General features: G+C 44.5%; 2 protein-coding genes across 5 annotated transcripts in view; both read right to left on the bottom strand.

Moving 5' to 3' along the window:
- lmx1bb (LIM homeobox transcription factor 1, beta b) overlaps nucleotides 1–12,392 on the bottom strand; it is a 46,913-nt gene extending 34,521 nt beyond the window's left edge. The window contains exons 1-7 of one of the 4 annotated variants that reach the window (XM_068309867.1): nucleotides 12,115–12,392; nucleotides 11,717–11,808; nucleotides 6,183–6,337; nucleotides 6,000–6,072; nucleotides 4,839–4,997; nucleotides 1,081–1,206; nucleotides 666–852 (exon numbers count right to left, since the gene is read on the bottom strand). In XM_068309867.1, coding sequence (XP_068165968.1) covers nucleotides 666–852; nucleotides 1,081–1,150 — 257 coding nt within the window. In that variant the 5' untranslated portion in view covers nucleotides 1,151–1,206; nucleotides 4,839–4,997; nucleotides 6,000–6,072; ... (1 more) ...; nucleotides 11,717–11,808; nucleotides 12,115–12,392. Of the gene's footprint in view, nucleotides 1–665; nucleotides 853–1,080; nucleotides 1,207–1,422; nucleotides 1,745–4,159; nucleotides 4,350–4,838; nucleotides 4,998–5,999; nucleotides 6,073–6,182; nucleotides 6,338–11,716; nucleotides 11,809–12,114 lie in introns of those variants that run through there. The other 3 variants (XM_068309868.1, XM_068309869.1, XM_068309866.1) reach the window with 3 other exon arrangements.
- Nucleotides 12,393–12,541: 149 nt separating this feature from the next.
- LOC137592030 (multivesicular body subunit 12B-like) overlaps nucleotides 12,542–22,628 on the bottom strand; it is a 41,459-nt gene continuing 31,372 nt past the window's right edge. The window contains exon 10 of the mRNA XM_068309870.1: nucleotides 12,542–12,692. Coding sequence (XP_068165971.1) covers nucleotides 12,651–12,692 — 42 coding nt within the window. The 3' untranslated portion in view covers nucleotides 12,542–12,650. The remainder of the gene's footprint in view (nucleotides 12,693–22,628) is intronic.

Below are 22,628 nucleotides of genomic sequence, written 5' to 3' on the forward strand. Positions count from 1 at the left end.
CTGAACTTTACTAATTGTTTTCCTAAATTTCCGGATCCACGTCAGCGCGGTTTGGCCGCGGAGCGCGAAAAACGGGCGAGGAGGAAAACTGAGTGACATCACGGAACCGGTAAGAAACATCCGGTGGAAATAAATAGAACAAAATTAAATCAAGTTAAAAAAAAAAAGATTCAATTTTAAAAAGACAAATTTAACACTTTTAATATTTAAAAAGCCACGGATTTTCAAAATAAACGAACTGATCGGAAAACAAATGTAAATTATTTTTGTTGAGTCTAAATGGAAAAATAATAAATTCACGTTTTCTTATTTTTAATTAATTTGAAGCTGCCAGAAAACACAAGAATAAAAACACACAATTCACGCCTGAGTTTTTTCCTGGGTGTAATTTTTTTTTTGTTCTCAATAAAATGTGAAAATAAAGAAGATGAACGCGTCATAAATAAATAAAAATAAGGGGGAATAAAAAGGAGCGAGCGACGCTCCAGATTTTTTAAATCTCCTCTAATTCAGTCTTAAAATTCACTTTTAATTCTCTGACTCCAGCTTTAATTTCACGACCAACATCAGATTCTTTTCCTCCACGCGTCCGCTACGGGGGGATCTACGTGACGCGGGGCCGCGGGCCTCCGCCGGTGCACCGGGGGAACCGGAGCGGGTCTTACTGTTGGTAGTCGTGCTTGCAGTAGAGCTTCCTCTCCCGCAGGTAGCAGCTGGTGGTGAGCGGCTGCTGACACACGGCGCACTGCAGACACTCCTCATGCCAGGACGAGTCGTTGACCCGCATCAGGAAGCGGTCGGAGATGGGCCGCTGGCACCCCTCACACACCGCCGGGTGGTGGCAGTCGCTGCCTGCGGAGCGGCACAGGGCCCGGGGCCCGGGAGAGAGGAGGCCCGGTTAGAACGGCTGCGCTCCGGGGATCGGTGATCGGTGCGTCACCGAGCAGCTGATTTACCGGCTGGACCGAGAAACCGTTTGTGAACCATCCTCACGTTTTGTCCTGCTTCGGGGTCAAACACCGGACACACACACACACACACACACACACACACACACACACACACAACGGACACACTCACCGAGCATGACTCCCAGCGTGGCCTGTCCGGAGCGCAGGGGATGGTCCTCGATCTTGATGCCGTCCAGCATGACGCCCGCGTCCGGCCGCCGTCCCGCGCTGAGCCGCCGCTCCAGAGACACCAGACCTGTTTCCATAAGAACACGGTCAGACCGGACGGATCCCGGTTCCGCTCCACCGGCGGGGCTGAAACCTGTTGGAGCTCCGCGTCACGCCGCCTGGAGCTCGGGGGTGGGTGGTGGTGTGGAGGGGGGGAGAAGTGGACCTGGATGCGCGCGTCAACGGGAGCTCGAGACACGTCCGAGGCGCGCGGGCAGACAGACCGGAAGGTGTGAACAGTCACCTGTTAGATCGGACCGACGCGGCGCGACCTGCACGTCCTGCGGCCGACGGGAGCCTTCCTTTACGCGGGAGCGGTTCGGTTCGGGACCACAACGCGGGCCAGAGATCCTCATAGAAGGCGCGGTGAGGGAGGCGTCCCGGCGCGGACTGGAGGAGGTCGGACGGTCGGCTGCTTGTGTCCCAGTCGAGGAGAAAGTCTGAGATCCAGATTGAAGCCGTGGATCCTCCCACTCCTGCATGCATGGCTACACTTTTTTCATTCCCCATTCACTGGCGTTGGGATGCGATTGGAGCAGAGTACACACACACACACACACACACACACACACACACACACACACACACACACACGCGCGCGCGCACACACACACACACACACACACACACACACACACACACACACGCACGCACACACACACACACTGAGCTGAAGACACTCCACAGACAGCAGATAGTTTATAAGGCTGGACGGACTCAGTCTGAGGTGATAATAATAGTGATAAATAAAATAGCAGCGGGGTTCTCCACTGCGCGTAAAAGACGCGCTCTGGCGGAACGGCGCGTTTTTTGTTGGAAACAATTATCAGAAACATCCCCACTAAAAAATCAGAGTGTGTCCACGCGTGATGCGCGCCCCGGTGCCCCGGTGTCCCGGTGCCCCGGTGTCCCGGTGCCACGCAGCATCGCGGCCTCTCTTTTGTGTATTGTCTCCAGAGGAAGCTGCCGCCTCCTTTCAGCTGACGCACCTGGCGATCGGCGCTGATAAGGCGGTCAGCGCGGCAGCCGGGGGGGTCAAGCAGGAGAAGAATGGACGCGGAGATATTAAAAACGCTCCACACGCGTCTGCGGGCCGGCGGGAGCCGCGATCGGGCCCCCAATCAGCAACATCTGAATATTGGGGGCCACTCGCAGGCCTCTCTGATATGATTGTTGGATCAGTTCATTTAAAAGGCGCTCCAGCTGGGGGCCCGTCGGGGACGCGCACGGGCCGGACGCGCCGCCAGCTTCTAATCAAATCCAACTTTATTCATGCAGCACCTTTCAAACCATTTACATCCGTTAAACATCCGTTAAACCGGCAGGACGCGTCCGGCTAAACGAGTGGAAATGGCTTTAGAGACTGACGCGCAGCGTTTAGAGGCCATCAAATAAATACAGAGAGGAGGACGGAGAGGATGAGGAGGCGATGAAGACGGAACGGGCCGGAGGAGAGGAGAGGGAAAGAGGAAGCCCCGAGACCGGCTGTTTTATTAGAAATAAAAAAAATATATGCTCAGGAAAAACTAAAAAAATATAATAGTAGTAATAATAATAATAATAGTAATAATAATAATAATAATAATTTATTGTATTTCGTTCTTTTCAATTTAAAAAAATAAGCAAACACATTAAAATGTCAGAATTCTTCCTGGGGTTTATTTTCTTAACGTGAAGGTCACCGGAATAAAAAATAATAATTCTCAGGCCGCAAAATAATATTTTATGATGTCACCAAAATTACCTGAATAATAGTAATAATAATAATAATAATAATAATAATAATAATAATTAAAGGATTTAAATCTAAAATTATTTTTAAAAATATTGTGGTTAAAAATAAAAAAAGACGGGCGCGTTTCCTCCACGCGGGTCTACCGTGGATCGGTCCCGCATGCTCCCGTTCTCCCGCGGGTCACCGGGCCTGACCTGTAGCCCAGTTCGGAGAACAGAGGGCGGATTGTTGGCGGCGCCCCCTGCCGTCCGGACCGGGAACAGCCGCTCAGAATTAAACTATTTTCTCCAGGAACCCACATTTTGGGATTTTCACGCGGAGGATTAAAACTCGCCCCCACTGTCAGCCATGAAGTCATCCACCCACGGATTAGGTCCTCACCAGCAGGGGGGGGCCCCCCCTCCACCACTAAGCAGGTTATGAGCCGATAGGATCAATACATTTCTTGTGAGCATGTGTCCCCGTCCCTCCGAGTCCCCCGTGTTTTCCTGTGAATGAAGGCATCAAACATTCATTCAATAAATCAATGCGCCGACTTAGAGCCGGGGGGGTTTAATGACACCCCCACCACCCCCACCCCCCTGGGGCAGGTGTGCAGAAAGCACGCGCTCCCTAAGTTTAAACCGGCAGAACTTTTGCGTCCGCCGGAAAGGTAAGAGCTCGTTATAACGCGACATAGAGCAGGCAGGGAGCGAATAGGAAGGCGGGAATAACGCGGATTAACGGAGGCCGGAAAATAAACAGGATTAAAAATAAAGGACGTAAAAAAGTTGCGTTAATTTTTTTAATATTCACTAATGATTTATATTTATTCTTATTAAATCGTGGTGACGTCACTCGACTCGGCGGCTGAAATCAATCAAACAAACGCGCCAATCAGATCATGAATATTCATCGCGTTGATTTTATTTATCTGTTGTTCACGCGCGCGCGTCGCGGTGCTTTGAACCCACGCGGGATCATTTGTCACGCGCTCCCGTCAGTCAAAGGCCTCAAACCGGAGCCCCTCCCCCCCCCCACGACCCCCCCGGGCGGAACCCGCTCGGACCGGAGAAACGGGAGAATTTAACCGGAATGGTTCTGAAATAAACCCGCGGTAAAGAAATAAAAACACCGTTAAACCGGGGTGACGTCACCGGACGGCGGGTCGGTCCGGATCACTTTGAAGTTTTAATCAGTTTCTATTTTTTTCTATTTTTATCTTTTATTTTTATCTTAAATTAAAGGACAAATAAAAACCAACAACCTCCTGGATCTGTGTGGAAGCTCAGGTCAGGGACCAGATTCCTCCTGACGCTTCAGCTGGGGGCCTGAAACCTCCCTCTGGTGGGGGGGCTTCAGGTCTGAGGACCGGGCCCCCCAGGCCTGGAGGCCCCTGAACCAGACCGGGTTCCTAACTCGTCTCTGGATCCCTCCTGGCTTCGGTTTCCAGGACGGACGCTTTGTTCCGTCTCACATTCCTGCCTGGAGCGGCTGGACATGAGGGCCGGGGGGGGGGGGGGGCGCTGCAGGATAATCCCACCTCTGGGGGGTCAAGCCGGACCCTGACACCCCCGTCAGCCACCGACGGATTCCTCCATCACAAGATTTATTGGATTCTCTTTCTAAATTCGCTGCGTCCTGATGAGACGTGTGTGAACACCCGTCCGGACCGACGGGGGTGGGGTGGTGGTGGGTGGGGGGGGGGGTCTGTGTGGAAATATTATCAATGTAAATTCACAAGCAGCAACAGATGATTTCCAGCCAGAGAATGAAGTTTAGAGCCTCAAACTCAGAGAGAGTCTGAGCGGGACGGAGCGGAGGATTTAGGGGCTGCTGACTGCGGTCCGTAACGATCCATCACCCGCGGAGCTGCTGCTCCGCTCGGCTCAGGAACCCCTGAATTATTTACCGGGACGTCCTCATTAAACGGGAGAATAAATTACGTTCAGCTCCGATCCGCCGCTCCTGTCTGAATCCATCCCGTAATAAAAACGTCTGACAGGCGTCACAAAGGTGGAGGAACAGGCGTGTGAACGCAGCCGGGACAGGTGAGGCCTTCCTGCTCTCGTTACGGCCTGATCCGCGCTTTGAACGCGTTTCTCCTGCAGAATAACATGAAATAAAAGCCGAACGTTAAATCAGAGCGGGACGTTTGTCCTGCGGTCAGCGGAGCAGCTCGTCTGGAGTCAGATTTATGTCCTGACTGTAAACACAAATACTGAGGGGAAGGAGTCATATCAACTACAGCAGCGCCCCCTGCTGAACACAAGCAGGTAGTACAACACAACCCACAAACAACACAACCGGACTTTAAAGCTAAATGTTCTGCTCCATAATTCATTCTCATAGTTTTCGTTTATTAGAAAAATTATAGAATTTACTGAATTTTTTTTTAAAATTTCAATAATTTATATTTAATCTGCTTTTGTTCTTTTTTAATTTTCCCTGAAACTCTGAAGCTGAAGAGAAGAACAAAAAAAAATGTTCAGGTGGTTTCCAATGAAGAAAGACAGAAAAAAAAGTTTATTTATATTTAAAATTAAATTTACTTATTAACTTTATGTCCAGGAAAAGTAAAAAATTATTTTTAAAAATTTGCTTATAATTCCTAAAATGTGCTAAATAGGTACTGACTTCAGGTCCTGAAAACTCGCAGACAAACCAAACCACAGAATGAGCCAAAATTCAACTGTAACCATGGAAACAAACAAAAATTCCTAAACAGCAAAAGCCACCAAATTAGAACTTCATTGTCATTTCTTTGTTGTAAAATGACTGAGTTGTTTTTTGAGCTGTGATCCAGAAAAGAACCAACAAACAGAGCAGCTCAAGTCCAACTAGTAACCATGGAAACAAAAAATAAAGTAAAAACATTAGGACCTAAGAGTCAAAGACTGAGTTACGACGGATGTGTGTGAAAAAGTTCACTAAAAAACACTGAACTGGTTTTGAGTTGGACCAGAACGAAGCTCCACCATGTTCCTCCAGAAACCAGCAGAACCTGAACGTCCTAGAAAACCAGGAGCTGGAACTCCTATAATAGTAATAGTAATAATAGTAATAGTAATAATAGTAATAATAATAATATTAACGTGTTCACACACCTCTAACGGCTCCACGTCTGACCTTCTGCTGCGTTCAGGAGCTCCGGTGAAAACGGCTTCTCGGCCTTCCTCCCTGGTAACAAAGAAAAACATTAAATTCATTAGTTCTGCAGGAACGTCATTCAGTCAGACACTCCAGAAATGAAGCCGTGACCCCCCCCCATCCCACCGTGACCCCCCCACCTGAACACCGTCCCCACGCTGGGACGAATGAACGAACTGTTTCTGTTTCTGCGTCGGCTGGACGCCTGAATCAGAAGAACGTTTCCATCCAGTGATCCACCGGTGGCCGGCACACGCGGCCCCCCCACACCCAGAGGCCGCTGGGACAGACCCCCCTTCAGAAAAAAATACAAAAAGTTACTTTAGAAATTAGAAAAAGCAAGTTTAAAAAAAAGATAAAACTTCAGAAGTTTACACTTATATTTACACACACACACACACACACACACACACACACACACACACACACACACACACGAGTATATATTGTATGTATTTTGACAGTTTACTTGTGAATTTTTTTATTTTAATATATTTATAACTCGATTTTAATATTTTATTTTAATATATTTGTTATTTAAATTTACTTACTATTTATGATATTTATTTAATTTTTACCTTTTTATTTGTCACTCATTCTTTTCTGCTTTTTCTTTCTTATTTTCTGCTTTTGTTATTTTTTTATTCTTTGGGTAAAAATATTCCAGGAATAAAAAAAAAAAAAGTTTGCAGTTAGAAAATGAAATAAAATCCACCTTCAGGATTTTCCCTGATTCTGCATCTCTAATAAAAAACACGTGTAATTCTGTTATTATGACTGCTGAAGAAAATAAATGGGTTCTTTCAGGGCCAAACGCTGTTTGTTAAATCATCCGGATTATGTTCCTGTCATGTTTTTAATCTCAATCTGATTTGATCCGTTTCAGCCTCTTTAATCTTGAACTCATAAAAATTGAAAAGTAATTTTCTCTTTAATTTGTTTAGTAATAATAAAAGTCTGAAGCGTTCCGTCGGCCCAAACAAATGTTTTCTCCTCCTGACTTCCTGAAGGCCTCTAACCCTCTGCAGCTGGAGGGAGACGACGGCCTGTCAACCTATTTCTTGTTTTGTTCCACAAACCGGTTCGGGGCCCGTCTCACGGCCCGGGGCCCGTCTCACGGCCCGGGGCCCGGTCGTCTTCACGAGAACCTGGACCCAAACAGGGGGCGAGGCCCCGCCCGGCCCCGCTGACCTCACGCTGCGTTCAGGGCCGCCGTTCGCCGGAGCGTCTCGCTGCACCTCGGGTCAGGTGCCGGTGCTGCTCGGCCGGTTTGTGTAGCGTTTCCCCGGACACGAGGGGAGGGGGGCAGCAGGAGGCCGCGGGGGTGATTCTAGGACGTGAGCCACTAACAACACGCCCCCCCCCACCTCATGTGGAACAAATAAATCCCGTGGCAGCAGAATAAATTGCTCCGGCTGCAGAAAGAGATCCTGAACGCATCTGCAGGAACACGCTGGACCCGGTGAGCTGCTGGGACGGGTCGTCCCGTCGGCGAGCACACGCGTGACCGTCATTAACGTGTGGGGGGGGCTCCAGATGTTGTGCAGCTGGGGGGATCTGCTGCTGAGGATCTCGACAGTGTCTGTCACGGGCCAACGTCTCTAATCTGTCCTGAACATTAGGCAGAGAGCTCAGCTCAGGCCACGCCCCCCCAGGCCCTACCTAAAGCCCAGTAATGCCTATCCATCCGCCGCCGCCGCCACCGTGATCTGGCCTGTGGGCGGGGCAACGCTCACTGGAGTTATGAGGGCAGAGCCCCCCAGGCCAAAGAGCAGCCTTTGAACTGGGGTCCAGCAGAGCTCTGGGGTCACGACCTCTCAACCCGCCGGCGGGGCTAACATCACAGCGCTACGTTAGCGCCAAGCTAACACTCACTCTAGGAACTGTGGGAATTCCTCCAGCGTGACCCCGCTGGTCTGGAGATATTCCCCTTCCGGGGTTGTTGTGGGCCCAGTTACCAGCTGGTCACCCCCCCCCCCGCCCCCCCCCCCACTTCGCGGGTTGGAAGGGAATGCTAGCGGTCCTCTGGGAGCGCTGCGGCTAACAAGCAAACTGCTGGCCCGGATCCTCTGAGGGCCGTGTTTTCCCACCGGACCACTTTCAGCTTAATAAACATCTTAACTAGCCGGAGGTCCCGGGGGGGCTGCTGGGAAATCCTCTGGGCAGCCGCGGCTCAGGAGCCGGCCCTTTATTGCATCCAGGTGGCCGTTAAAGAACGCTGGCCGGCCCTAAATGTCCAATAAAATGCAAGTGGCACCTCCAGGGGTGGACGGGGTCAGTGCACCTGTCTGCAGAATGAAGCGCCCCCCCAGCTAATCAGTTTGATGTCACACTCCTGTGTCGGGTCCGCTGGACACAACAATCCTGACCCCCGTTACCCCGTTAGGTCACGCCCCAGAACCAGATCCAGAAGAGGGAAAAACACCAGGGGGGAGGAAAGACACTCAGAATGACGACGCGCATGAAAGCACCACAAACACACACCAATCAGAACCAATCAGAACCAACCAGAACCAACCAGAACCAATCAGAACCAATCAGAACCAACCAGAACCAATCAGAACCAATCAGAACCAACCAGAACCAATCAGAACCAACCAGAACCAATCAGAACCAATCAGAACCAATCACAACCAATCAGAACCAATCAGAACCAATCAGAACCAACCAGCACAAAAAACCCACAAAGAAACTAAAAGAAACATAAAGACGTCCAGAATGTCCACACGCATGAAAACACCAGAGAGACAAACACAAACAAACAACCACCAGAAACCAACTAGAACAGGATGACACACACATACACACACACACACACACACACACACACACAGAGACATAGACACACACACACACACACACACACACACACACACACACACACACACACACACACACACACACACACACACACAGAGACATAGACACACACACACACACACACACACACACACACACACACACACACACACACAGAGACATAGAGACACGCACACACACACACACACACACACACACACACACACACACACACACACACACACACACACACAAACAGGCGTGACACACACCTGATCAACACGGACTACAATCAGCCATGTTGTTTGTAGTCCGTGTTGCTCCTGTTAGCGTGTTTGTTGGGACGTCCCAGCAGGTGAACTGACCCCCCCCCGTCGCTCCTGTTTGTTTACAGCAGCTTCACCACATGTGGACTGGACGGGGGCAGCCCCCCCACACTCGTCCATCCGTGTGGGGGGGGTGAACCGGCCCTTTGATCTGACTTGAAAGGACTTAATTGATCTGCGTGTTGGGGGCGGGGTCAGCAGCAATGCCTGATGGTCATTCCACAACATGTGCAGGAATATCTGGGGGGGGTGAGGGGGGAGAGAGATCAGCTCACACCCCACACCATCCCTGCTCCATTACAATAATTTGACTCACATGGGCTGGAGGGGGGGTGGAGTGGGGTGGGGGGGTCCCTCCTGCTCTGGGAGATCACTCATCCTACCTCTGGCTGAGGTAGTGGGGGGGTTAGCGGGGTAGATATGATGTGTGGCTCCCCCCGGAGGACCAGCGGGTGATGACGTCACCAGACCCGGGGGGGGTTGTAACCCCCACCCCCCCACAAACGGACCATCTCCCCTCGCCCTGATTTGCTGCCCCACCTGCCGGGTGACCGCGGATCGGTCTGGACCTGCTCTGACAGGCTTCCTGCCCTCACCTCTGGGGGGGCGGGGGGGTTGTCGGGGGGGGTGGCAGGCTAAGCCTGTCTTAACACAGCGCCCCCCACCACCTCATAAATACTGGCTTCCTCTTCCAATTTCCACGCGGCCGTCCAGCCGTCTACATGCTCACACACCGCTGCACGTCAGGCGCCGGGGTGTGAGGCTAAAAATGACCGCCGCACATCTGGACGCCGCCGCAGAGGGCGGGGCTTTGATGTGTGGGGGGGGGGGCCGGAGATAGAAGCGTTTGAAGGATCCACCAGATGTTACCCCGGGGGGGTGGGGGGATGCTTTCATTTTAAAATGCGGTTTTGTGGAAATTATTTTCCAATCGTGAGCGGGAGAAAGTGGAGCCATGTGGGCGGAGCCCTGATGGGCGGGGCTACGCCGCTCACCGCCATCTGGAGGGAACTCCTGTTAGCGTGGAGCCGTCGTTAGCTTCATCTGAACACGTGACCAGCAGGCCGACGCCCACCTCTACCTGTCTCCACATCGGATGGCTCCGCCCATGCCGGAGGACACGCCTCCTGAGGCGGGGCAGGAAGGACCCCCGTCCAGCAGAGGGTGAGACTTTCACTTCTCCACGTTTTCACTAATCTTCCTAAAATGGCGGACAGGTCTCCTCCCCGCCCAGAGGGGGGGCGGAGCCTGAAAGAGATGGCTGGGGCGGGGGCGTGCGCCCCGGCGGCCCCCGCCTCTCTTTAAACGACATCAGCGCGGTCACAACGCCTCCCAGCAGCCACAGGAACCCTTGAAAACACTCTGAACGGTTCCATTTGCTGTGCATTCTGGGAACTATTTTCAGCAGCGGATGTGCGTGGACACGTCTGGTGACATCACGGCGCCGGATTGGACCTCAGAACACGTCTACCGCTCTGAGGTCATCATGTGGCGTTTCTGAGTTTGAGCTTTTTAGAAATACAGAAGTCAAAATGTTTTCCGATCGTTCTAAAAAACTATTTTCACCTGAAGACACGCCCACTGAGCGCTGACCTCGGGGTAACGAGACAATGACACCTGACACCTGTCCGGTTTGGCTTTCTTTACGTCACAGCAGAAGATCCCGCTTCACAGAGACAGGAGGTGGAATGGAAGCAGGGATTAAGACACTTTTAGGGTCTCAGGATAATCTGGTTTGACTTTAATCCAGTGCTTAATTTAGGGGTAACTGCTGGTAACCTGTCACGTGACCCAGACCTGTCAAACGGGACAGACACACGCATTGGTCTGTGTGTCATCCAGCTTTTCAGAATAAAACATCTTTAGACTGGTAATCAATAAAAAAAAGAAAGTCAAACTTTTTGTCCCGCGACCCGGTGGTTGGGTACCACTGGGTCGCGACCCGGTGGTTGGGTACCACTGGGTCGCGACCCGGTGGTTGGGTACCACTGGGTCGCGACCCGGTGGTTGGGTACCACTGGGTCGCGACCCGGTGGTTGGGTACCACTGGGTCGCGACCCGGTGGTTGGGTACCACTGGGTCGCGACCCGGTGGTTGGGTACCACTGGGTCGCGACCCGGTGGTTGGGTACCACTGGGTCGCGACCCGGTGGTTGGGTACCACTGGGTCACGACCCGGTGGTTGGGTACCACTGGGTCGCGACCCGGTGGTTGGGTACCACTGGGTCACGACCCGGTGGTTGGGTACCACTGACACAGACGGATGTAAAAGAGAAACGGGTAATTTTTCAAAATAAAACATCTTTCAGACTCCAAAATAAATAAAACGGATGGAAATTATTTTTTCTTTCTGTGTGGACCGGTACCAAATGACCCATGAACCGGTACCAGTCCGCGGCCCAGGGGTTGGGGACCCCTGTTCTAGAGGACATTAACCCAGAACCAGGACTCTGGATCCGGACTGGTCAGAAGGACGCCAGCAGACGTGAAGGTTTTTATTAGAGTGTAAATCCTGGTTCTGGATCGGCAGCAGAGCAAACAGAACTTTACCTCCTGAAGAGTTCTCCTCTAGTCCTCTGTGTATCTCCAGGCTGTTTGGTTCTGGTCCAGATGGTCCAGATGGTCCAGGTGGTCCAGAACCTCTGGAGAAACCAGGAGAGATGGGATTCCTCACGACACGACCCGCCAGATTAACGCCGTTCTCTAACCTCCACAGATTATCATGTACTAAATCTGTGTGTGTGTGTGTGTGTGTGTGTGTGTGTGTGTGTGTGTGTGTCTGTGTGTGTGTGTGTGTGTGTGTGGAGACTAATCCACACCTCCGTTCCATCTCAGAACCAGATTCCTGATCCGGTTCCAGACGGACTGGAGGCTGGAACGTCCCCGTTCCCGTTTGGTACTTGAAGGAACGTTTTAACCCCGCGTTGACCTTACAGCGGTTCATCTACCTTGACGACGCGGCCCGGCAGCAGATCAGCACCGTGGCGACGGGGAGCGGAGATCCCGCCTCTGGAGGGTGGACCGGTGACAGGATGGTTCCGGTTCCAGCCTGCTAACCAGCCTCTCTGGGGGGGGTTCCGGTTGCGGGCCCCTCCTGTCAGCTCCTGAGGGCCCCCAGCGGCTCCTGGAACAGACAAGCAGACAGCGGGGACCTCCTGCTGGAGATAATGAGATCTTCAGTGGCTGTTCTGATCCGGAGAACCCGACTCGGAGCCGGGACCCGTGGCGGTGTGGGCGGCCGTCTGGGGCCGCCGTCGCCGCTCATGATGGAGTCGGTGATGGAAGCCAACGCCTCCACCCCCCCCCCCGGTGAGCAACTCGTGTCACAGCTGGATGCTAATGAGTCCCGCAGCAAACAAAGGAAACACGACAGGAAACGTTCCAACATTTAATGTTCTGCTTCATTCACAGCTTCATTCTACAAGTTTCCTTCATCACGTCACCATCAGCTCTGGTCTTCAGCGTTTCAGCGGCTCTGGAGGCGTCACACAGCGATGCTTCGCTCGGCGCTGAAGCTGTAGTGAAACTGGAGGAGGACAGAAATAAAGAATAAATAAAGGATAAGTTAATATTCTAGTCCAAACAAGCAGCTCCAAACAACACCTTCATGAAATACTGTGACCGCAGACAGAACTGCTGCAGGCAGGAGGAGAAACACGAGCAAATACCGCCCCCTGCTGGTGCGACGGGAACACCACACCTCCACAGCAGGAGGGCCTCAGAGCAGAACCTGGAACGGATCAGGACCTGATCCGGATCCAGCTTTCTGTTCTCATTATTATTATGATTATTTTCATCATGATCCAGAATCCACTTCAAAGTGTCTCCAGTCCATTTCATCAAAAAGCACCGCAGACACACACACACACACACACACACACACACACACACACACACACACACACACACACACAGACACACACACACACACACACACACACACACACACACAGACACACACACACACACACACACACACAGACACACACACACACACACACACACACACACACACACACACACAGACACACACACACACACACACACACACACACACACACACACACACACACACACAGACACACACACACAGACACACACACACACACACACACACACACACACACACACACACACACACACACAGACACACACACACAGACACACACACACAGACACACACACACACACACACACACACACAGACACAGACACAGACACACACACACACACACACAGACACAGACACAGACACACACACACACACACACACAGACACACACACACACACACACACACACACAGACACAGACACAGACACAGACACAGACACACACACACACACACACACACACACACACACACACACAGACACAGACACACACACACACACACACACACACACACACACACACACACACACACACACACACACACACACACACACACACACACACACACAGACACAGACACACACACACACACACACACACACACACACACACACACACACACACACACCATCTCAACAGGTTTGCTCCACGCTGCTGTTCCATCATGTTCCTCATCTTCCTCATTCGACACCCCGTCTCACTAAAAACAGGTTTTTTTAAAAAAGTTTACGTTCTTTGCCCTGAGCAGCCTGCAGTGAAGCTAACATAAGCAAACCTATGCTAACGTTAGCGAGCTGTTCGACTCACCTCCCTCAGCTGGGGTAGAGGCTGATGGAAGAGCAGTTTGTGCAGAGATTAGAGATGATCTAATCTCCAGACAAAAACAGGATGACACCTAAAATCTGAGTATTTCCTTTGTTTCAGTCCATAAAATGTTAATATTTAAATTTTAACGTAAGTCTGTTTAACTTCCAGACTGATTGTTTAACGTTTTTAATATTTAGGTAGTCCTGAAGATGATGTTATTTTTCTTTATTGATAGTTTGATCCTTGATTGATGGAGTTCTGTGGGTTTAATAACCTGACAAATGAAAAGGATTTATGTTAGAACAGAGAAACAAACAAACATGTTTTTTCTGTCTAACTGTAATGTTTGGAACTAGAATCAGTCAGAAATTCAGTTATTTAACATTAAGGAGTAGTTACATTTAGTTACATTACACTGAGTTACATTTAGTTACATTTATTAGTTACATTAAGGAGTAGTTACATTTAGTTACATTACACTGAGTTACATTTAGTTACATTTATTAGTTACATTAAGGAGTAGTTACATTTAGTTACATTACACTGAGTTACATTTAGTTACATTTATTAGTTACATTAAGGAGTAGTTACATTTAGTTACATTACACTGAGTTACATTTAGTTACATTTATTAGTTACATTAAGGAGTAGTTACATTTAGTTACATTACACTGAGTTACATTTAGTTACATTTATTAGTTACATTAAGGAGTAGTTACATTTAGTTACATTACACTGAGTTACATTTAGTTACATTTATTAGTTACATTAAGGAGTAGTTACATTTAGTTACATTACACTGAGTTACATTTAGTTACATTTATTAGTTACATTAAGGAGTAGTTACATTTAGTTACATTACACTGAGTTACATTTAGTTACATTTATTAGTTACATTAAGGAGTAGTTACATTTAGTTACATTACACTGAGTTACATTTAGTTACATTTATTAGTTACATTAAGGAGTAGTTACATTTAGTTACATTACACTGAGTTACATTTAGTTACATTTATTAGTTACATTAAGGAGTAGTTACATTTAGTTACATTACACTGAGTTACATTTAGTTACATTTATTAGTTACATTAAGGAGTAGTTACATTTAGTTACATTACACTGAGTTACATTTAGTTACATTTATTAGTTACATCTGGCCCTTTGAGTACAGACATTATGCTGATGATGTGGCCCCCAGTGAGGATGAGTTTGACACCCCTGTTCTAAATGAACAGCTGACTCTAAAGCTAAGCTACATGCTAAAATGGTGGAGAGTTCCTTGAAGTGTTTTCTTCTTCTCCTCCTCAAGGATTAAATTATCAGGATTAAAATTTAGCATAAACTGATCTGGATTAAAACAATCACATGAATAACGAGTGACTCTTAACGGTTGATATTGTAACAATACGTACGTATTAAACATGATGACATGTTTTTATTCTGATTTATGGTACAGTAACATGATTTATGAGCTTTTAGCGGTTTTCTAGTGATTCTAGAGTCCAGTATTTGTGGTGGACAGACGTTAATCCAGAGAAACGACCTAAACTAGATTTTTATGTTTAAACTGACGTCTAATCAGAACAACTGAACTCTAAACGACCTGAACCTGGATTTTATTTATTATGGGATGTTTTAATATCCTGGAATTGTTCCTGGTCAGTCTGGGGGAAAAGAACTTTAGTATTTAGAGTAGTAATGACATTACTTTAGTATTTAGAGTAGTAATGACATTACTGTAGTATTTAGAGTAGTAATGACATTACTTTAGTATTTAGAGTAGTTATGACATTTATTTAGTATTTAAAGTAGTAATGACATTACTTTAGTATTTAAAGTAGTAATGACATTACTGTAGTATTTAGAGTAGTTATGACACTTATTTAGTATTTAAAGTAGTAATGACATTACTTTAGTATTTAGAGTAGTAATGACATTACTTTAGTATTTAGCGTAGTAATGACATTACTTTAGTATTTAAAGTAGTAATGACATTAGTGATTACAGTAGTGACATTACTTTAGTATTTACAGTAGTAATGACTTTAGTACAGTATTAATGACAGTACTTTAGTAATTACAGTAGTAATGACATTACTTTAGTAGAGCAGTAATGACATTACTTTAGTAGAGTAGTAATGACATTACTTTAGTATTTACAGTAGTAATGACATTACTTTAGTATTTACAGTAGTAATAAAATTACTTTAGTATTTAAAGTAGTAATGACATTACTTTAGTATTTACAGTAGTAATGACATTACTTTAGTATTTACAGTAGTAATGACTTTAGTACAGTATTAATGACAGTACTTTAGTAATTAGAGTAGTAATAACATTACTTTAGTAGAGCAGTAATGATATTACTTTAGTAGCGCAGTAATGACATTACTTTAGTAGAGTAGTAATGATATTACTTTAGTAGAGCAGTAATGACATTACTTTAGTAGAGTAGTAATGACATTACTTTAGTATTTACAGTAGTAATGACATTACTTTAGTATTACAGTAGTAATGACATTACTTTAGTATTTACAGTAGTAATAAAATTACTTTAGTATTTAAAGTAGTAATGACATTACTTTAGTATTACAGTAGTAATGACATTACTTTAGTATTTACAGTAGTAATAAAATTACTTTAGTATTTAAAGTAGTAATGACATTGCTTTAGTATTTACAGTAGTAATAAAATTACTTTAGTATTTAGAGCAGTAATGACATTACTTTATTATTACAGTAGTAATGACATTACTTTAGTATTTACAGTAGTAATGACATTGCTTTAGTATTTACAGTAGTAATGACATTACTTTAATATTTACAGTAGTATGACATTACTTTAATATTTACAGTAGTATGACATTACTTTAGTATTTACAGTTGTAATGACATTACTTTAGTATTTACAGTTGTAATGACATTACTTTAGTATTTAGAGTAGTAATGACATTACTTTAGTAATTAGCGTAGTAATGACATTACTTTAGTATTTACAGTAGTAATTAAAATTACTTTAGTAATTAGCGTAGTAATGACATTACTTTAGTATTTACAGTAGTAATAAAATTACTTTAGTATTTAGAGCAGTAATGACATTACTTTAGTATTACAGTAGTAATGACATTACTTTAGTATTTACAGTAGTAATGACATTGCTTTAGTATTTACAGTAGTAATGACATTACTTTAATATTTACAGTAGTATGACATTACTTTAGTATTTACAGTAGTAATGACATTACTTTAGTATTTACAGTTGTAATGACATTACTTTAGTATTTACAGTTGTAATGACATTACTTTAGTATTTAGAGTAGTAATGACATTACTTTAGTAATTAGCGTAGTAATGACATTACTTTAGTATTTACAGTAGTAATTAAAATTACTTTAGTAATTAGCGTAGTAATGACATTACTTTAGTATTTACAGTAGTAATGACATTACTTTAGTATTTAGAGTAGTAATGGCATTACTTTAGTATTTAAAGTAGTAATGACATTACTTTAGTACAGTATTAATGACAGTACTTTAGTAATTAGAGTAGTAATGACATTACTTTAGTAGAGCAGTAATGACATTACTTTAGTAGAGTAGCAATGATATTACTTTAGTAGAGCAGTAATGACATTATTTTAGTACAGTATTAATGACATTACTTTAGTAACTACAGTGGTAATGCCATTACTTTAGTATTTACAGTAGTAATGACATTACTTTAGTATTTACAGTAGTAATGACATTACTTTAGTACAGTATTAATGACATTACTTTAGTAATTAGAGCAGTAATGACATTACTTTAGTAATTACAGTAGTAATGACATTACTTTAGTACAGTATTAATGACATTACTTTAGTAATTAGAGCAGTAATGACATTACTTTAGTAATTACAGTAGTAATGACATTACTTTAGTATTTACAGTAGTAATGACATTATTTTAGTACAGTATTAATGACATTACTTTAGTAATTAGAGCAGTAATGACATTACTTTAGTAATTACAGTAGTAATGACATTACTTTAGTACAGTATTAATGACATTACTTTAGTAATTAGAGCAGTAATGACATTACTTTAGTAATTACAGTAGTAATGGCATTACTTTAGTAATTACAGTAGTAATGACATTACTTTAGTAATTACAGTAGTAATGACATTACTTTAGTAATTACAGTAGTAATGACATTACTTTAGTAATTACAGTAGTAATGACATTACTTTAGTAATTACAGTAGTAATGGCATTACTTTAGTAATTACAGTAGTAATGACATTACTTTAGTAATTACAGTAGTAATGACATTACTTTAGTAATTAGAGCAGTAATGACATTACTTTAGTAATTACAGTAGTAATGATATTACTTTAGTACAGTATTAATGACATTACTTTAGTAATTAGAGCAGTACTGACATTACTTTAGTAATTACAGTAGTAATGGCATTACTTTAGTAATTACAGTAGTAATGACATTACTTTAGTAATTACAGTAGTAATGGCATTACTTTAGTAATTAGAGCAGTAATGACATTACTTTAGTATTTAAAGTAGTAATGACATTACTTTAGTACAGTATTAATGACAGTACTTTAGTAATTAGAGTAGTAATGACATTACTTTAGTAGAGCAGTAATGACATTACTTTAGTAGAGTAGCAATGATATTACTTTAGTAGAGCAGTAATGACATTATTTTAGTACAGTATTAATGACATTACTTTAGTAACTACAGTGGTAATGCCATTACTTTAGTATTTACAGTAGTAATGACATTACTTTAGTATTTACAGTAGTAATGACATTACTTTAGTACAGTATTAATGACATTACTTTAGTAATTAGAGCAGTAATGACATTACTTTAGTAATTACAGTAGTAATGACATTACTTTAGTACAGTATTAATGACATTACTTTAGTAATTAGAGCAGTAATGACATTACTTTAGTAATTACAGTAGTAATGACATTACTTTAGTATTTACAGTAGTAATGACATTATTTTAGTACAGTATTAATGACATTACTTTAGTAATTAGAGCAGTAATGACATTACTTTAGTAATTACAGTAGTAATGACATTACTTTAGTACAGTATTAATGACATTACTTTAGTAATTAGAGCAGTAATGACATTACTTTAGTAATTACAGTAGTAATGGCATTACTTTAGTAATTACAGTAGTAATGACATTACTTTAGTAATTACAGTAGTAATGACATTACTTTAGTAATTACAGTAGTAATGGCATTACTTTAGTAATTACAGTAGTAATGACATTACTTTAGTAATTACAGTAGTAATGGCATTACTTTAGTAATTAGAGCAGTAATGACATTACTTTAGTAATTACAGTAGTAATGATATTACTTTAGTACAGTATTAATGACATTACTTTAGTAATTAGAGCAGTACTGACATTACTTTAGTAATTACAGTAGTAATGGCATTACTTTAGTAATTACAGTAGTAATGACATTACTTTAGTAATTACAGTAGTAATGGCATTACTTTAGTAATTAGAGCAGTAATGACATTACTTTAGTAATTACAGTAGTAATGACATTACTTTAGTAATTACAGTGGTAATGGCATTACTTTAGTAATTCTAGTAGTAATGGCATTACTTTAGTAATTAGAGTAGTAATGACATTACTTTAGTAATTAGAGCAGTAATGACATTACTTTAGTAATTACAGCAGTAATGACATGTAAATGACCTCAGATGGAGATTATAGATCAAATGTAATAAATAACGACTTATGAACAATTCAGCCACGAACCTCTAGGAACCCATCGTGTTTGTATGTTGAGGACTTCCTGTATCCTGTCAGAAGCATTCAGTCCCTGCCGTCAGGCCCAAATGAATTGGGGGGCGTTCCATTCTCAAACCATAGGGTTGAACCCTGTGCAGCTAGAACAGCTTCTGGTCCAGGAGGTTCCAGAGTGTTCCTGAACGTCTGACCGTTCAGGACGTTCATGAGGTCAGACTGACGCTCAGGAGACGCGGTTCTGTTGGGTCGGACCCGTCAGCACCAGACGCCCTCGTCCACGTCTTCATGGACGCCGTTTGTTCCAAAACGCTGGTTAAATAAAGGTTAAATAAAGTGTTGGAATGCGGCCCAACTCCGTGAGAACCCCCCCACACCATAACTGTATGCTGGGGGTCTGGGTTCTCACACCTGAGGCTGATCGTAACACCTGAATCCACTGATCTGGATTACTGACTAAAGACTTTGGTTCATAAAGAGTTTTTTTTACACCCATTTCTTTTTAAACAGCAGAGGTCAGAGGTCAGGGGTGTCGACCCATCATAGACCAGGTTAAAGTCAGGTGTGGATCCGGGTTAAGGGGGGGGGGGGTTATCAATTTTTCTCAACATGAACTTTAATTTCTCAGCGAATGATGAATGAATGAAATGATTAAATGAGACCTGGTGTCATGAAGGTGTGACATTTACTGAAAATCCTGGATATAATTACAGCTCGTTATTGTAAATGAGAATCTCAAGTGACCTACCTGTTTAAGTAAAGGTTAAATAAATATTAATATTACTCGACCGCTGGGGGGGGCTGAGACCTACAGGACACCATTCTGCTTGAAGGGGTCATTATTTGATTCTATAAGAAAAGTTAATGAGGACAACCTTTAAAGGAAGAACGCTTTTCAGACCTTTTAGTGAAACTGACGAGTTCACATTAAATAACAAAACACCTGTTATTAAATATGTATTATTATATCTACTTAATGTATTATATTAAACATTACAGGACAAACTTGTCCCTCGCTTCCGATCATTCTTACATTCTGCTGCTTTGCGGTGCAGCCCGTCGCCTGCACTCCCACCCCTCGCCACTAGGGGGTGGTGTCTGATCACTGATATAAGTTCGCGTCTCCATCGACTCCCAGCGGCTCACAATCAGAAAACCTTCTTCCCTGATTCTCATCTGCCGGAAGGAAAGCGGCGAGTTCCCCAAAAGCTGTCACGTATCACAAGCCTGTTAGTCGTGAGGAAATCCACCCCCCCCCCCCACACACACACACACACACACCAAAACCCAACATCTGGCATAGTAAATAAATAATCGTGTGTGTGTGAGTGTGTGTGGATGATGGATGGGGGAATGGGGTGTTATCAGGGAGAGCATGTATCAATGTCTGCCACTTCCACACGCGGGCTGACAGGACAGTGACACCCCAGAACACGGGCGGCCGTCACCCCCCCCCAACCCGGCTTCATTTCCTGTTCCTGCTCCACTGCCAAAAATATGTGACATGTTGTCTTCATTAATTCCACCTCTATTTGGAGCTCTCCTCTCACCTGTGCGCCGCTGTCCCTCCATACGTACCTGCACAGGAGCAGCCATCACACACAGGTGCTAATGAAAACCTTGTCATGGATGCACACACACACACACACACACACACACACACACTCCACCCCGGCACACACTCCCTCTGAAAATCATTAGCCAGCCGCCAACAACATTTCTCCGCAGAGCAAACTACATAAAGATGTCACTTTAAATCACTTACTAATTAACACTTAAAAAGACACAAATTAGATATGCGTGGCTAAAAGCAATTATAATATCCGCAAGTTTTGTGAGTCATTTGGGAAATGAAAAGAATGCCTAATTGCTGGAACCAACATCATCTGAGACGCGGCTTAAGTGATGCCTGTTAGGAAACGCTCTTATCTACGACTGTGGCTGTGATTACAGCAGTTTTCCTCAATTACATGTTCACATGTAGGATTCTGGGAGAACATCTCTTTCATGAATCTATATTTTTTAATGGCTTTAGAAATGAGGCAATTAGACTGGGAGCAACAAAAAAAAAAAAAAAGCGCCTCCGGTGTCTGAAGAGGAGCCTGCGACCCCCGCCGACCAATCAGAGGAGAGAGCCGAGGCCGGAAAAAATGGCGTGAGTGAATTTAAGTCGTAACGTTTCCCAGAAGTCCTGCAGAAACGTTGAAGGAATGCGAGTTTCAACCGAAACATAAAAACAGGAAGCTGAAACACCGTTAGCAATAGCATTAGCACGCATCTGGGACTTAATGTCACCAGGTCTGGTGTTAGCACAGTTAGCTCGGAGGCAAAAGTGAGGGTTCAGCAGTGAGGAGGAGTCAGAGGAGCTGCACACGTATTTGTTGGAATACATCAGTGCATCATCGTGCGTTCGCACATCAACGCTCACGACTTCACTTCATCTGTGATTTTTAGTAGGCAGTCATGTGATACCGTACTCTCATTCTATTGGATGACGGCATCCTGAAGCGTTCTACGTTCTGTGAGTCTCTGACTTCTGTGAGACACAAAGTGTTTTAAACAGCCTATCAGAGTGTTTAAAGGTAACACAGATAGAAGGTGGTTTAGGATCAGTGTGGGGGGGTCAGACACGTTTAGATTACCATAAATAATAAGATAGTTTGTCACTCAATCACAGGATTCATTGATCGCGTGTGGTTCCTGGAACGCGTTAACCACCAGGAACGAGGGGTCAGTGTCGTCTCCGTCCGGCGTGGAGTAACACCTGGATAAATCAAACCAACCCAGACCGACTCTGGTCAAACACACGCACTTCCTGCAGAAAGGCGAATAACAAGAGAAGTAAAAATACCCCGATGGTGAGGGATGCTTCCACTTGGAAACTAATTACCAAGCTAAGCTGTGACTTCATCCTCATCAGCCCGGCCCCACCATTAATCTTGTGCTGTCGTCCACTTCACTAAATCCTGTGTGTTACACTATCTCGCCT

This window comes from Antennarius striatus, chromosome 3 (genome assembly GCF_040054535.1).
Source record: "Antennarius striatus isolate MH-2024 chromosome 3, ASM4005453v1, whole genome shotgun sequence".
In the NCBI taxonomy this organism is placed as follows: domain Eukaryota; kingdom Metazoa; phylum Chordata; class Actinopteri; order Lophiiformes; family Antennariidae; genus Antennarius; species Antennarius striatus.